The sequence below is a fragment of the Aythya ferina genome (assembly GCF_964211825.1).
Source record: "Aythya ferina genome assembly, chromosome: Z".
In the NCBI taxonomy this organism is placed as follows: Eukaryota; Metazoa; Chordata; class Aves; order Anseriformes; family Anatidae; genus Aythya; species Aythya ferina.
In genome coordinates this window covers 29,447,081-29,463,814 of record NC_140299.1, presented here as the reverse complement: position 1 = coordinate 29,463,814, position 16,734 = coordinate 29,447,081, and the positions used below count along the sequence as shown (strand labels likewise).

The following is a 16,734-nucleotide window of genomic DNA, read 5'->3' as shown; positions in this document are numbered from 1 at the left end:
TGAAGCTCTGAGAAGAGTGGAAGCATGTAGTGACAATAGAGATTTTAAATATTTGTGGCTGTTTGTATAATTTTCCCAGGCTTTGCCTCTCATTGCCTTGAAGGGATAAGAGTGGAAAGACAAGTATAAGGGTTTGTTTGGGTCATGATGTAATAACATATCAGCTTTTAAGAAATCTAAATAGGCTATAACATGAAGAATGGTGATAATGACCTCTTCTAAAAGTAAGTTTAAATAAGATTTTTAAAAAGAATCACTGTCATTTTATTATTGCAGTATACCTTACTGGCCATATATTTCTTAGAACAGGACTGGCTGTGAAAACAGTTGTACAAATTTCCAGAGAAGTCACGGTAATTATGCAGGTGGACTCTTGAGTAAATTCTCAGCCTACAAAATGTTTTTCTAAACTGCTCAGAGATAATCTTAAATTTTGAATTGAGAAAATGCAAATTGCATATAAGTAGGTGCACCTTTATAGTAGAGAATATTCAGTTAACCACAGAAGTCTCTTTTTATGAGTTACACTTGGCTATTGTCCTCTGTCTTTGCATCTCTTCGTTTCACTTGTCTTTATGCTTCCTTATGGACATGCCTTTCTGAGTTTCTGAACTTATGGACTTTAGACAAAACAGTCACAGCTACTGAATCCAAGGTGTGTTTGAGCTGATTGTCATGAAGGTGGAACAACCACAGATTTAGTGTGGTAACTTTTTTAATGATTAAAATACCATCCATCAAAACATTTTATTTTTCTTTCAAGTTCTTTGTTCAATAACAAAAAACAAACAAAAACAAAAACAAAAAAAAAAAAACACCTGCCTCTCTGTTGTGTGTTGTAGAATGAGATTTTCATAATGCTTAGAGATACTGCTAGTGTAGAAATTCAAACTTTGATAGTGTCTGATAGATGTGCTTGAAATGTATCTATCAGTTAACAAGATTATCACTTGAAAAGACAATTGTATTTTTACTGAAAAGTTTTTTGAGGTGGTAAAATGTATTGGTATTTAATGAAGCATGAAACTTTTAAATGAACCATGAAAGCAATAGTTAAACTAATTAGCTGAGTACAAAGCTTCTTAGAATACATACGTTATGTGGGCTGTATACTTGTTATTTCTGCCTAGTTAAACTGACAACTAGGATAAAGTTCTCACATTATCTTTTAGGAGAAACAACATTAAACAGTATCTTGTTTTTAACACAAGGAAAAAGAGAAAATTGCTTGTTTGTACTGCTCAGAAACTCAGGGAAAATGCAGTTTTAAAAAGTACGCTTTAGTTATCCTTGAACAATGGACTTAATCTGGGGAACAAAAACATACTGAATGCAACTGCAAGTCACTTACATTCCTGCTTGCATACTTCAAAAGCCCATTTCTTCAGTTTTCCATGTTAACATTTGCCACCTGTTCTTAAATATTATCACTATTCAACAGGTTGGCATTTGTTTTTCTTTTCTTCTGCTTGTGTCTCTTGAAGGGGTAGTGAGATTTTCCTGAAAAGCAGGAGTGAAATAACTTGAGCTATCCATAAAGATCTAGAAAGAGATTCTCACATGGTATTGTGATTTAACATTGGACAAAGCCTTTACTGCATGCTTTTTTGCTGAACAGATGTCTCCTGCTGGATCATGAGATGCAATGACACTGATGTGTAATGGTGCTGAGTGACACCTGGCCTGTGCTGGAGGTAGGAAGTAACCTCTTGCATGCTCCCATGCAGCTGGCGGCAGGCTTTCCTAGGGGTAGGTTGTGATAATTCATTGGAGTTAGGGCAGTATACACCAGTGTACACTGTATACACTGAGTATACACTGAGTCTGTCCGCTTACTCTTAGTGCTCTGCCAGATGGAGCTAGCTTCCCTGTGTATAAGTCGTTAGAGGAGGGAAAATATCTTCCCTTCTCCTGGAACCTGGATGGGTGCTGCCTCTCTATTCCTCTCTTTGCTCACTGCTGGTACAGCCAGGCAGACAGAAGTGAGTATAAAGTGTGCACAAGGAAGTATTAGACAGTGTTTACGCACAAGACCAAGCATAGCCCAATAAACACAGCAGCAAGAAATCAGAAGATACTGTGTGAACAAGGGATATAATACTATGCTGCCTTGCTTCAAAAATCTTTTTGGTAATGTTCTTCAAGTGCCCATGGTTACAGATAACAAAGCTCCTGTCTTATCTTTTCTGAAACACTAAGGATATGGAGATAGGAGAAAATATCTCATCTGAGCATCTTTTAATTAAAATTAGGGGGGAAAATACTTCAGGAATGTATTGAAAAAAATGCTAAGTATGTATTTTTAATGTGAAGAAATGCACAAAAGTGCTGTGAAGGTTCAACAGCATTACAAGAAAATTGTTGTGGGGAAAGAAGTGTTACAAGTTCCAGAATTATTTTCCTAAGGTATTATCTTAGTTGTCTGTTCTTTGATAGGGAGATATGTTGTTTCCCTTCTAGTTTAGTGCAAATGTTACAAAAGTTGAGTGCAAATTACTTATTTCCAAAAGTGATTCATCCAGGTAATGATTTCCTAATCCTGCTTTGCAGTTTTTTGGGTGGCTCACTGGTATATGGTAGTTCTGCATTGCAGACAGGTGATATCAGCAAAACAGTATTGCAACAATACTGATGGAATTGATCAGCTTTGTTTTGCAGTTGAGTACAGCACTGTTAAAGGGGCACAGTTTTTCTCTACAGAGTTTGTCTGGAGTCATACCATACATAGTGTATTGGGAAGTTTTAACAATAGTTCTTTTTTTTTTTTTTTTTTTCCCTCAAGTTGTGCCTCTTGCAAGTCAGTTGATTAAAAAAAATAAACACAACAGTTTATGCTCTCATGCACATACATACATATGCTCTGTGTGTTCACTTAAGTCAGATTCAAACAATATTTTCCCAGTGGGAGTGGAACTCAAAGGTGCTACCTCTCATTCCATTGCTATTCTCTTCTCTTATTTTATTTTATTTTTTTAAATATCTGTGTATTTTTGTATTTCCTTTTGGTTATAATTGTAATTTTTATTGTTAATATTGTAATGATATTTTAAGGAGCTGGCAAATACTGAAATTGAGAATGTGAAACTTTTTTTTTTTTACCATAAGATTAATTTACTAGCAAGATTATATATTGCATTATTTTACTTGTGGAGTTTCTCTTAATTCATACCAGTTATTTGAGTTATGTGGCTTGAACAATGTATTCATTTTACAGAAAGACAAACTAAATGGCCAGGCTAAGGTTTGTAGGTAGAACCATAACAGAAGCTGACAGGAGAAACTCACATCCCAGAGAAATGGTACATACCGTAGACCAAGGATGTAAAGGAATATGTTATCTGTACTAGAAGAGAACATACTGTACACTATCCTAACAATGACAAAAGGGGAAGCACATGTATGTAGAAAATCTCTCAAAGAAAAAAAAAAAAAAGAGAGAGAGAGAACAAAATAATAGACTTTCATCAAAAACAAATAAGGAGTTAATTACAACTTAAACATTTATATTTTAGTCTAGTTAAACATTTACTGGTTTGTGCAGTAGTTGACTGATAACTTCCTATTTTTATGCAAAATAAGCAAACAAATCAGCTCTCAAACACACTTTTTAATAAATGGGTGACCTTCCTTTTATAAATTAAACTGATAGTTTATAATGAAATATTACAAATGTCTTCAGATCTAACTGAAAATCAGTTTTACAGTACATGTTTTCTTCTGGAACTTCCCTGAACCTAACAGTTTCATAATATGGTCTTAGTTTAGTCATTAAAAGACCACTGTTTTCATTTGTTTAAATTCAGTGGTTAAAGTGTTCCATAGAAATAGATGATCTCATTGCTGTCTGCTTCAAACCAGCTAAGTTAATTACCTGCAAGGTATTGTTTTCACCAGTCAGTTCTGGATAATTTTTTACCCTGGTTCCACTTGAAGGGAGACATTGTTTTTTATTGTGCTTTGTCAGTCTCTTTTGTCTCACAGTAGAGCTGCTGAAAGTACATGCTTGATTACTTCATACAATGAATGGCAAATAGCATTGGAAATTAGTGCAAGCTAATTTACCAAGTGCATTCTGATAGTAAAGAAAATGCCTTTCCAAGACTGAAAGCATGGAGAGCTTTCACAGTACATGCATAATATTTTCTCATAATACAATGTGGTCATACAATTCTGTTTAGTGCATTTCCTCCAGATTATTTTTCATGATTGCAAAGATTAAGTCTCTGCAAACAGTTACAAACATGGGAATTGCCAGTACCAGTCAGATTAATGGTCTGTCTAACCTACTGTTCAGAGTGGACGCTGCCGGAGGTTTTGGAGGAAATGGCTTACAGAATCACAGAATCACAGAATTTCTAGGTTGGAAGAGACCTCAAGGTCATCGAGTCCAACCTCCAACCTAACGCTAACAGCCCTCCACTAAACCATATCCCTAAGCTCTACATCTAAACGTCTTTTGAAGACTTCCAGGGATGGTGACTCCACCACTTCCCTGGGCATACTAACAAGGCATTGGTAGTATGTGCTAAGTGTTAAAAAAATCATGAGCTAAGATCAAGACCATAAGGCTAGAAACAGTGAGTTCCTTTTTTTGTTTTGTTTTGTTTTGTTTTGTTTTGTTTTGTTTTCAAATGTGGGGTAGTGTTGTTGTATTTGTATTAACTTACTGGTTTATGGTCTTCAGGACCTCAACTTTCGAATTTTCTAACTGCAAAATTAATTATTTTAAAGAAAAAATTCATTTTTTTAAAAGAAAATAAAGGTCAAGACTGTCTGATATGTAGTGTCAGTGTGGGTTGTGAAACTTACATATTTCACAAGACTTCCAATAAAAATCATACTTTGGCAACTTTTTGAACCTTAGTGTAGTAATTTCGTTGTACCCTGAAGAATTGCAGATTGCATCCCATATACAAGTTGCTCATTCCTAACATAATTTTGAATGAATTTTGTGTAGTTAAACTATGAGCCTCAAAATCTACCAAAATGACTTGGGTCCAGAAGATGCTATGGGTGTAAAATAAGCCCAGGTTCCCAAATAGATGGTACCAGTGTGAAGAAGAAGCCAGGACTCCCAAAAAGACTCTGGTTGACCCTGTGCTAATAAAAGCAAATAGCAATCTCCCCCTAGTCTTTTAGTCTTTTTTTTTTTTTTTTTTTTTTTCTTTGAAGCTGCAGTTCAACTCACTTGCCTTCTAAAGAGGGTTTCAGGGGATCTCAGATCCACAGCTCTGTGGCTGGTGTCTCTTTCCCTAGGTAGGTGACATACAGTAGTGCTTTTTAAACAATGGACAAGTGGCTGTTGTGTTCAAGGACACAGGGAAAAAGTTATAGCTCTCTAATAGTTATTAATAATGTGACTGAAACTCATGGAAGGAAAGGCTGAAAGAAATTGGCATCCCCAAGGAGAGAAGAATGGAGCTATTTCTCATCTGGAAAGTTTTCTATGAGATGCTTGGAGTGTGTTCAGTCAGCAGTTACTGTGAAGTCCCTCCAACCAAGGTACCACCAACCTTACACATATGGTGGCATGCTGCAAGGATGGTTCTGCAACATGTTGAAGATTCACCATGCTATCGAAAAACACAAGATTTGGTTCAGAAGGACTTTGATGGCTTACATCTAGTCTACGTGAAGTACAAATTGACACAGTCTTACTGATTGCTTTGGCCCATCTATCGTCTTAATATTTATTGTCTTACAGTATGCTGTTTTGGGTGTATGTTTCTTTCCTGCTCTTAGTGAATGCAGAATCCACACAAACAAGACTGGGACCCTATTAAAAGGGAAACACTAAAACTGACCATTTCCAAAGCTCTAACTACTGCACAACCAACAGACAGAAAAACCTTTAGGGAAATTACGTTTGGTCTTTTGTTACAGTTCTTTCATTTCAAGTTGACACTCTAACAGTAACAACAGGATAGATTTTCAGATAACCTTAATAGCTTTTTTTTTTTTTTTTAATTTATATTGATTAATTCAATTATTGAATAATTTAATGATCTAAAAGATGACTTAATTTGATCTCATGTTATGTATTTGGTATGTTGTGTGTTTCAGAACACTGAACATCTAAAACTGGTTTTAGAATAATACTATAGAACAGCTTGGGTTGGAAGGGACCCTTAAAGCTCATCTATTCCAACCCTCCTGCCATGGGTGGGGACATCTTTCACTAGATCAGGTTTCCCAAAACCCCGGTCAGTGCAGCTTTGAACACTCCAGTGACGGAGCATCCACAACTTCTCTTGTTAACCTGTTCTAGCATCTTGCCGCCCTCATCATGAAAAATTTCTTCCCTATATCCAATCTTATTCAACCCTCTTTCAGTTTAAAGCTGTTACCCTCTGTCCCGTCACTACAAGTGTTGGTAAAAAGTATCTCTCCATCTTTCTTCTAAGCCCCCATTTTATATATGAAAGGCCACAATAATGTCTCCCCAGAATCTTCTTTCCTGCAGGCTGAACAACCCTAACTTCTCAGCCTCTCTTCATAAGATAAGTGCTCTAGCCTTCTGATAATTTTTGTGGCAGTTCTCTGAACCCTCTCTAACAGGTTCATGTTTTTCTTATGCTGGGGACCCTAGAACTGTATGCCATACTGCAGATTGGGTCTCATGAGAGCAGAATAGAGGATAATCACCTCCCTTTACCTGCTGGCCATGCTTCTTTTTTGCTGATGTATGTTTTTGTCTTATTGTCATTTATACATGGGAAACATAATTTGCAATTACGAAAGTTAGATACAGGAATTTCATAGTATAACCTGAGATACTCTGTAGAATTAACTAGTTTCTACACTTGGCTCAGGGAAGTAGACAAAGAAATTGCTGTTATTCAGTCAATATCTGATAAAAGAAAATGTGTTTACATGGAAACTTTCCTTTCCAAAAATGAAAATGTCTCCAGAAAGCACAACAGTGATATGAACTAAGAGAATTCCATTCTACCTAAATTAAAGTAGTTATATTTTTCTGTATTCTTTGAACATTCTTCAGAAGTTTGCGGTGAAATATTTTTCCATGTCAAGAATGAGTGAAGCTTACCTATTAACTAACTATAAAGAATAAATAGGGAAAATAGGTAAGCCAAGGAATGAGGAAGTGAATGGATTAAAATATTTCCATAAAATATTTTTAATGTTTATACTTGTTAGCTATTACAGTTAGATATTGATAAAGAGCAGTTTTTATTTGTGTATAATATGTTTATTTGGAATAAATGACGTGCTAAGCACCTGCAGCTCTTCCTGTTATCCAGCTCAGGACTGATTCTATTTTACAATACTCTTGCCTTTATTAAGCTATCTCCTGATTTAAATCTTTGCATATAAGGAAATAAATTGATTCTTATTTATAATATTGGTTCCATGTATTTTTCTCAGAAGCTTCAGTGTCATTCAAACCCCACCAATGCCCTCCAAAGAGGTTCCCATTTTTCTCAGCTGATGTGGATTCAAGATATTCCTGGTGCCTGTCCTTCCACTGAAATGAACTTTTTAGATTTCAGGTTAAAGACATGGCAAACTTCGACTGACAGCTCCTCTGGCTCTGTGGGTATATCATGCCAAATGTTAATCCAGGACAGAGTCATTCTGCCTGGTCAGAGTTATTCAACACCTTTGAGCACATTTTCTGGCAGTTTGCCTTTCACCAGCAGGATTGGGCTAGCTCAAGTGTCAATGTTGCATCCCTTTAACTTTATGCTGGTCAGATGTGAGCTGTACTCCAGCAACAGGATCAAAGCCAGCATATACTTCCTATCTTGTGTTCTAACTTAGCTCAACACTCAAGCCTGACTCAGATCAAACTAATACTTCTTGGTGACCTTCAGGACACAGATGAGATATTAATGGTGGGCTTCACACATATCTCTGTGAAACAGTTGATAAAATGTTATGACTTTGCTTTCCATAGCAGTAGTCTTTCACTTTGTAGTCTCTTTCAATGGTGGGAGCTGATGATAGATGCTTTTCTCTCTTTTCCCTTTAATTGGAAGAATTGTCATTTTTCCCCATGACAACAAATGTTTGTGAATGATATAAAGAAGAAAAGTTTTTGCTTCTCAATCAGAGAAATGCACAAAGAAATGTTTATCAGAGCCAGAGTCTTACACTGCTTTTGTCTGTCATCCCAATAATAAAGTCTCTCCTGAGTACTTTTTTTTCTTTTCTTTCAGTAACTGGTGAACAATGAGGGTGCTATTTATGCTCTGATAATAAGAGAAAAACTTCTAATTGCAAGGTGAAAAGGGTTGTATTGAGTATGCAATTTCTATTGTAACAGTAATGGTTTGTCACTACTGCATTTTGGTTTTCATTTTGAGGATTTCTTTTCTGACATCTATGTTCCAAGGAGGAACATACCCTATGTTCAATTTTGTATAAACAACAATCTAATTTTATGATTGCAGGCTGTCATTTGAACCAAATAGATGACATATGGCCTGTCCCTAAATAAAAATTTGGCAAGTGCATAGGCCTTCATTTCATGGATATGATGAGTAAGATATTATGGTTACCACTGAAATTTGTTGAGGTGGCTTTTATGTGAAGGGCATTATGTTGTTATCCAGGGAAGAATCAGTATATATTTCTTACATTTTTTTTTGTGTTTCAGAATTGTTTTTTTGCAGTGCTAATTAGTAGTTTAACATCTTATGAAGCTGTTAATATATATAGGCTTTACAAGCTTCACAACTGTGTTTCAGTGTCAAAAACAGCCAGATTTCTTATGTTAGTATAGTATAGCATGCTTCCCTGCCTTTTGTTTGCTTTGCTGCAGAAAGCCTTTGGTTTTACATGATAAATGTACCTTTAAAAAAAACAGCTGACTGCACATCTGTAGTATGCACACATATATAAGCATATTATGTAGTGTTATGTAACTTATGTGAAGTGAATGTGTCATGTAAATATTTCATTCCTGTTCATCTCATCCTTTTGCTAGAGTAGTATTCATATTACTGCTGGGAACAGCTTACGTTTTTTGTATAATAATTTTGCTGGGTGTTTCCATTTTAGCACCCTGTAACATAGTGGAAGCAACTACTGAGTAGCATACTGATTCAGCTGTAGTGAGTTAAAAAGGCAAAATACTGCACAGGAAAGAAAACAAAATGACTTTTTCTTATTCTGTCAATCTAATTAGACATCTATGAGGAAATCACAAAGTAATCCCATAGTGTTTAAAAGCTGCTTTTTTGATACCCTAAATGGAGTTAATTGCAGTACAAGGAATTCTTCTTATATGTTTGCCCTTGGAAATGTCCAGTCCTTCTAGTTACATTTTATGTTGGGTTAGTAACTATTGTCTTCATTTCTTATCCTTGATTTTTCAACTAGATGCTATATTCTTCACTTATATTTCTGAATAGTAGCAATGAGTAAGTTATATTTATTAAAGGGCTGACATATTTCATCCCAAAGACTACATTTTGGTGGTATTTCATATAATCAACTTGTAAAATCTATACATGAGTTGGATCACCCATATACAGCAATTTGGATCCCAGTAGACTGAGGATCACATATGTACTCCTGATAAATACATGTATATGTCAGATATTACTAGTTATTACTAGTTAGTCAAAGGGAAGAAGAGTTTGAGAAAAAGGTTCTGACCTCTGAAACAGATCTCTTTTTTGTTTATTTGTTTGTTTGTTTTTTAGAAAATCTATCATTTGAAGTTCCTAGGATGAATTACAGATTTTTAAGATAATCCTGTCTCCTTCCTGTGACTGTGAGGGTCGTGAATGCCTTAATATACTTCTTTGTGGAGTTCTCAACCCATTTGAACAGTCTTGTGACAAAAATGAGTGAGTTGTGCAACCAAGTCAAAAGTAGATTCATTTCAGAAAAAGATTTAAACTCTTGAAGTGCTTACAGTATTTGTCCTGGTACTGCTAATCCTGCTTTGAGAAGTAGTCCAAACACAGGGAAGCTGCTAGAAATGTGAACAATCTAATTATGTATTTCCAACTGTGATGAGAATTTGGTAGACATCCAGTAACTTCCATATCATGACCTATTTTAACTTCTACATATTGATGTCTTTTAATGTAGGGGATCTTGTAGACTACCTAAATCAAGACACAGAGTACACAGAGCATTTTGCAGTTAGTCCTACTTGCCATCTACCTCTGTAATCATCCTTTGCTATTGTGTTAACAGCCATCAGCTTTGAGTCATGGCTGCAGTTACTAGGAACATACTGTGGCCTTTCAAAGTCCAGAATGCTACTTTACTCAACCCAACTCAAATTCCTCTCCTCAGGCCTCTGAGGAATGTTGGATCCCAGCTATAACTCTCTCCTGCGAGAAAAACGTGTGTGCTTTGCCACAGCAGACCTACTGTAAGGGAAACAGTTGGAATGCATGCTTGCAGTCCCCATGCTTTTCTGGACAGCTGGTGGTAGAAGTGATGGAATGGCTTTCAGTGCTTTGTAGCTGTGGGATTTGGTACAACTCAAGGCATGGTGGTGTTCCTCCAGCCTCCTTGGGTTCTCTCTTCCTTTCTGCAGAGAATGCTGTAGTTATGACTTGGCTATCCCTCAGCTGAGGACTGCTCTTGCACCAAGTCTTCAAATAGTTTTTTTCTGATGTTTATCCATGATGTCTGGTCTTTAGCCCATGTACTTCAGCATGTCTGAAACATGCATAATTTATTAAATCCCCTTTAGAACATTCCTTTTTGTATTTGGAGAAGTTTGCAAACTCCTTGTGTTGATCCTCTGTTTCATTATCCTCTGAAGATGCTCAATTCCAGTTACTTCTGTTGCACAAAACAATATACGTTCTGTGGCTTCCTCATGGGTTCATGGACGGGAGATGAATATACACCTGCCTTTTTTTTTTTTTTTTTTTTTTTTAGGAAGCCTTGGTTATGGATCCCAGTCTAAGTCCAATGGAAAAGGCAGCTGCAACAACCTAGTAGTCACCAGCAGTCCCATGACAGTTCAGCGCCTAGGACCTGTTTCACCTCCTGCTAATCAAGTTTCAACAGCATGCAACCAGATCAGCCCTACCCTACAGAGGTCTATGGATGCTTCCAGCCTGAGTGTTCCTTCATCAGATACAAGGTCCTGAGTTAGCTTTTTTCTTTTCAGTACTTAATAAAGAGGCCTTTTCAATTCTCTTGCCATTTAAATGCAACCTTTCTGATAATTACAATGGTCTAAATGATGCTTTGTTATGCCATGACAAATTTAATTTGATATAATTTAATTCATGTCAGCTGTAATCACAGTGGTATAGATCATTCATATCAAGGGTAAAATGTAGCTAGAAATTTTCTATGCTTGATAGGGTTTTTTCTGTTCTATAAAGATTTTTAGAATCACTTAGCCATATTTTTGCACAGAAAAAAATAAACCAGGAACAGGAAATGCCGGAAATAGTCCAAATGTGACATCTTCATGGGTAGTTATGTGTTTTAAGTGTAATAGTACTAAGAATATTATGCTGGTGCCTGGCAAGTAATAATGTCAGACAAAAAAAAAAAAAATCACAATGCTTTGCTAATGCTTCTCGCTCCTTATCAACTGCTATTTCTTTCAAATTGTTTAAATGGTTAACACAAGTTAATAAGATCAATTGTTCCCTATCTGCAATGAGCTAGCAGTTAACTGCATCTGTTAGGCTTTTCTATTTTAAACTGTTCCAGTAACTTTTGAGATTATAGCTATGAGCAGTATAGAAAAACATGAATGAAGGGAAAACAGTTGTTTAGATAAACTCCATACAGGTGCAGTAAGCACATCCCTGGATGTTAGTTAAGCACAGTGTGTAAAAATATTACAGCATATTACGTGGGAAGGTACATACCCACTTCTGTAGACGTGGCTTGTGCAATAATTGCCTACTCAGCTGAAATGTAACCATTTCTATTCACAAAAGGCCACAAGAGCCTTTACTCTCTAAACAATTTACATTTTACTACATCACCTTATTGCAAGACAAGGAACCATCTTGAAATAATTAAAACTGCTATTATGTCAATGGAAGAAAATCTTGCGATAGTCTGCTACAAGATACTTTGGGACATGTTGGACTTGGTGATTCTTATGGGTCCCCTTCAGCTCAGGATATTCTGTTCTGTTCTATTTCTGTTGCTTCACTTGTGAAAACTAAGTTCTTTAGGACAATTTATAAGATTAATTATGCTACCTATATAAACATGTCAGGGAAAACCATTCGCTGCTAAACTGGTGACAAAGGACAAATCCAGAGACATGCCTTTGTGACAGAGTAGAAACAATAGAATGAAAATATCATTAGTCAATTATTACCTATTTAACAAGTCTTAGGTATACCTGTAGGGTTTGTTATTTTTATGCGAACGTATGGTTGCGTGTACTATGTCAGTACTGTGTTATACATTTTTGTTTTTATTTAAAATAAACATTTACTAAGGGTGATCTGAAGTTGAAACTGGCAGAATCCAACCTGTAGTGTTCCTAGAGTGTCTTTTAATGATTTATCAATGAAGACTTTATAAAATCAGTTTGTTACCCAAAGAATGTCCATCTCAGCAATTTTCCCCTCAATTTAGAGCAGAACGAGTTTCAAGTTATATTTTAATTAACAGATTGTGGAGACACTCTTATTTTATTTTATTTTATTTTATTTTATTTTATTTTATTTTATTTTATTTTATTTTATTTTATTTTATTTTATTTTATTTTATTTTATTATTTTTTATTGCTTCAGCATTAAACTGAATTTGCCTAAAGTAGTTGTCCAAGTTAACTTCATAAACCTTCATGAGCTGAGTGACTGCCTCCTCTTCATTGTGGCTTTTAGGACGCAACATGAACTGTATTCTGACAGTTCAATCCAGAACAGCTTGTTGGCTGAATTGACCCAGACTAAAATGTCTTATATTGATTTTTACTGATGTGGGGTGTAAAGTTGGCTAAACCACAGTTTTCCTGCAGACATCATCAAATTTTGGGATATAGACCAAGAGAAATAAAACCTTTCTCCCAACTTCTCTGAGAGTTTCCCAAAAAACTTTTCAGAGGAGTCAGTTATGCTGCTTAAAACCAAATATAATACTGCCACTTACTGAGATGCAATTGAAAGAAGGACCTAGGAAAGAAAAAAGTGTTCTTGGCTAGTAAAACAGAAGAGCAGGCAGAAAGGTTGGGAAACATAGTTTTCAGTCTTCTGTATTTTTGTCTAAGATTATGAGTTATACTTGACACTGTGACCTGTGTACACGGAGGCAGAATAGAGTGACAGCTGGAATATCTTCTAAATATTCATAAAAATCTGGTCCAAACTCACAGCTGGTTTAGATTAAAGTAAGCAAGCATGCCAATTAATTGCATCTGAGAATCTGGCATGGTGTTATAGTTGGTCCTTCATTTTCATATTAAGTAAATTTATTTTTCCCCAGAAAACTTCTTAGTCATGGTGTGGGCTGGGTTTTAATGAATTTTTCTCTGTTTTGATAGCTGGAATCTTTGTTACTTTTGAATGTAGAGGCTTAAGTGAAAACTAAACTTCTTCAGATTATCTGGCTCTTACTTATTATCTATGTTAAATACTTGTCGAACTTTTAAAATCCTTTGAAATGCAGTTTCTCTCCAGCTTCACTGACAGGTGTGTTCCTTTGTGTTAGGCACTGGTAGCTTTTTGAATGAGGCTGGTCCTAATCAACATCTGATTAAAATTCTTGACATTAAAAAATAGACTTGTTACATTGATTCATGACTTTTCCTACTTATAAGAAGGAAAATGAAATCTAAATGATCAAGCTGGCAAAAGAAAGCCATCATTCTTATAATTTCCAGTTATAAGTGTTTATAGCATAGTGTGGAAAAATCAAACCTTACTTTTCTTATTCTGCTGAGGACTGGGTCTATAGCGGGGTCACAGCATACTAGCATAATTTAACTGCCTTATAATGAGCAGTGCTTTAACAAAGCCTATTGATAACAGAACCAACAACCTGATTTTTTTTTTTTTCCTGCAAATAATTACCCATTTAGATGTAAATCTTACACAAGATTGACCTGATACAGCTATGACATTTTTCTCATTTTTCTTAATCAAAATTGTATTCATTGTGTTAATTGCTCTTTTCTTTAACATTCTGTTTTGAAAGTAAATGCTATTTAAACCCCAATGGAGTAACATAACCTCCATAACAGTACCCTGTACCAACATTCAGTTTGAACAGGATGTTTCTTAGTTATTCTTATACAGAAAATCAACCAACCATTACAAGAAAAAAAAAAATCTTGAGAAAATGATTTTAAACTTCTGGAAACTGCTGTAATACTAAGTAACAGGATAAAAAAAACATCATGAAGCAAGTGCTCATGTGGATGAGCTGAATAAGATAACAAGGACGCCAGGATTTTTCAGCTTTAATCTGTGTGGCTGAAGTTGAATGTGGGAAGCTACATACACTTCTCTTTATTGAATGGCTGCAACTAATATTAGCATACATTTTGTCAATCTTACAAATATGATTGAAAAATAATCCACAGATCTCCAACGAAAAAAATTGTTTTACCAAACAGAATCATGGAAATTTGTTAAACATTAGCATATTCACTGGGGGTATCTCCAAAGCCATTGTTTAAGATCTGTTCTTGTTCTCTTGAATTAACTGATGTTGTTTTAAATGGGATTGAGATCCTCACTTTTGCCAGCTACCAATTCTTAAATTAGGTGGTTTCATGTATCTTCACTGAGGCTGCAGTCAATGCAGCTACAAGATGTGGTGCAGACATAATATGCAATTATGCACCTTAAGAGATCTCTCTCATGGATTCTTGTCTCCTGAAGCAGAGCCTGCAAGAAAACCTTGCAGAACTCAGTAGCAACTAGAGTATTATTTATCCTGAGTAGGTTCTAAACTTGCTTACCTATTAAGAAAAAGAAGCTAGTAAAAGAGGTGGAAGTGCCTCCTTGAAGATGCTTGTTGTACGTATGTTGCAAGAAAGAGATGAGATTTGTTTATTTTCTTTATAGTGCATACTTTCTCTTCTACACATTTGAAATTTGTAGTAATATAAAAAATTATAAGTAAAAATATTATAAAGTTTAAAGAAGTAAAAACATTATAAATAACTGACTATAGGAGCGTACCATTATAAATAAGTATACATTATTCCTTGCCCACAAATTTATTTGAATTACTGCTTGTAAATATTTGATATACCGTTTAGTTAGAATTTCAAGAAATATTTTTATACATATAGTATTTAAAGTATCTATTACCACTTACTAACTTTATTTTGTTAAGTTAATTTGGCCTCCTGAAGTCTTCGTAGAATAGGAGAAACTATTGTGTACGTTGTTTATCATGTGAGAAGATGAGAAGCAGTGATTAAATAACTTATTTACCTTCAAAATGCATTTCAGGTTTAGAAGAGAAACCAGATTTTCTGTGTATGCCTTTGATCTCCGATTTAAATTCTGTGCTTCTACACTTCCAAAGTGTATTGTAAAAATCATAAATGCAAGAATTAACCCCCAAATTGCAGAGGTTTTTGTTGTTTGTGAGATCTCCATGTCTATCTAGATGCCAGGTTTTTTCTACTGTTAGAGCTCCTCACAAATACTAATTAATATAATAATGACACCACTGGCTCCACCGGCTGGCAAGAAATCCAAGGGTGCCAATATGCAGAATTGAAAAATAAAGGCATAAATCTACTTGTCCTTTACCCAGCATTTGCAGCTGTGAATCAGGGCACGTGGTGTCCTTGTATTTCCTTATTATACTTTTATGTGGATACCAATATTGTTAGGAGCTTATGATGTTTTTTAAGCTACCTGTAGGGTATTTGCAACCTAAACAAGTTTCTTAATCTTTCTATGACAAACTGATAACAGCAGCAAGATTACACTTTTGTGAAAGAAAAATTGACTGCTGACTTAGAGGGAAATACATCATGAAACAAAAACTAAATGAACCCCTTCAATCAGTTCTTGTACATTATTAATTTGTTTGTTTTGTTAAGTTAGATATAATCTGTATAATCTTCAGCTATTTCTGTAAAGAATATTTGTATGCATTACAACTGGCCAAGTGAAAAAGGTTAAACATTTATTCTTTATTAATCATTTTTCTTCTCCCTCTTTGCTAGAAAAAAAAATGAATAGTAATCTCAAATCAATGAGCTTCACACAAGGCAAGAGCATAATGCTTTAGCTTCAGAAGCTCAAGCCTCTTTACACCACGGTTGATGAAAAAAAATCCTTTCATTTCTGCAGTGAAATTTCAAGAACCATTAGAGCAGCATTTCTTAAAATCTTAAGTGTCCCGGTTTCAGTTAGGACAGAGTTAATTTTCCTCCTAGTAGCTGGTAAGGTGCTGTGTTTTGGCTTAGGATGAGAAGAGTGCCGATAATACACTGATGTTTTAATTGTTGCAGAGCCGTACTTACACCAAGCCAAGGACGTTTCAGCTTCTCACACTGTCCTGCCAGCTGGCAGGCTGGGGGAGCAGCAGGAGCTGGGAGGGGACAGACCCAGAACAGCTGACCCAAACTGGCCAAAGGGGTATTCCATACCATCTGATGTCATGCTAAACAATATATAGGGGTGGCTAGCCAGGGTGGGGGGGGCTGGACTGCTCAGGGTTAGGCTGGGCATCGGTCAGCAGGTGGTGAGCAATTGCCTTGTACATCACTTGTGTTGTACACATTAGTAGTAGTAGTACTATCATCACCATCATCATTATTATTATTATTGTTATTATTATTTTTCTGTC

The 16,734-nt window shown here is 35.6% G+C and overlaps 1 protein-coding gene across 7 annotated transcripts in view; it reads left to right on the top strand.

Annotated features, from left to right (window-relative positions):
- Window positions 1-16,734, top strand: part of GLIS3 (GLIS family zinc finger 3) — a 176,104-nt gene that overhangs the window by 31,364 nt on the left and 128,006 nt on the right. For 5 of the 7 annotated variants that reach the window (XM_084504142.1, XM_084504138.1, XM_084504139.1 and 2 more), the window contains one exon: window positions 10,873-11,080. In XM_084504142.1, coding sequence (XP_084360268.1) covers window positions 10,950-11,080 — 131 coding nt within the window. In that variant the 5' untranslated portion in view covers window positions 10,873-10,949. Of the gene's footprint in view, window positions 1-1,630; window positions 1,695-9,804; window positions 9,819-10,872; window positions 11,081-16,734 lie in introns of those variants that run through there. The other 2 variants (XM_084504143.1, XM_084504141.1) reach the window with 2 other exon arrangements.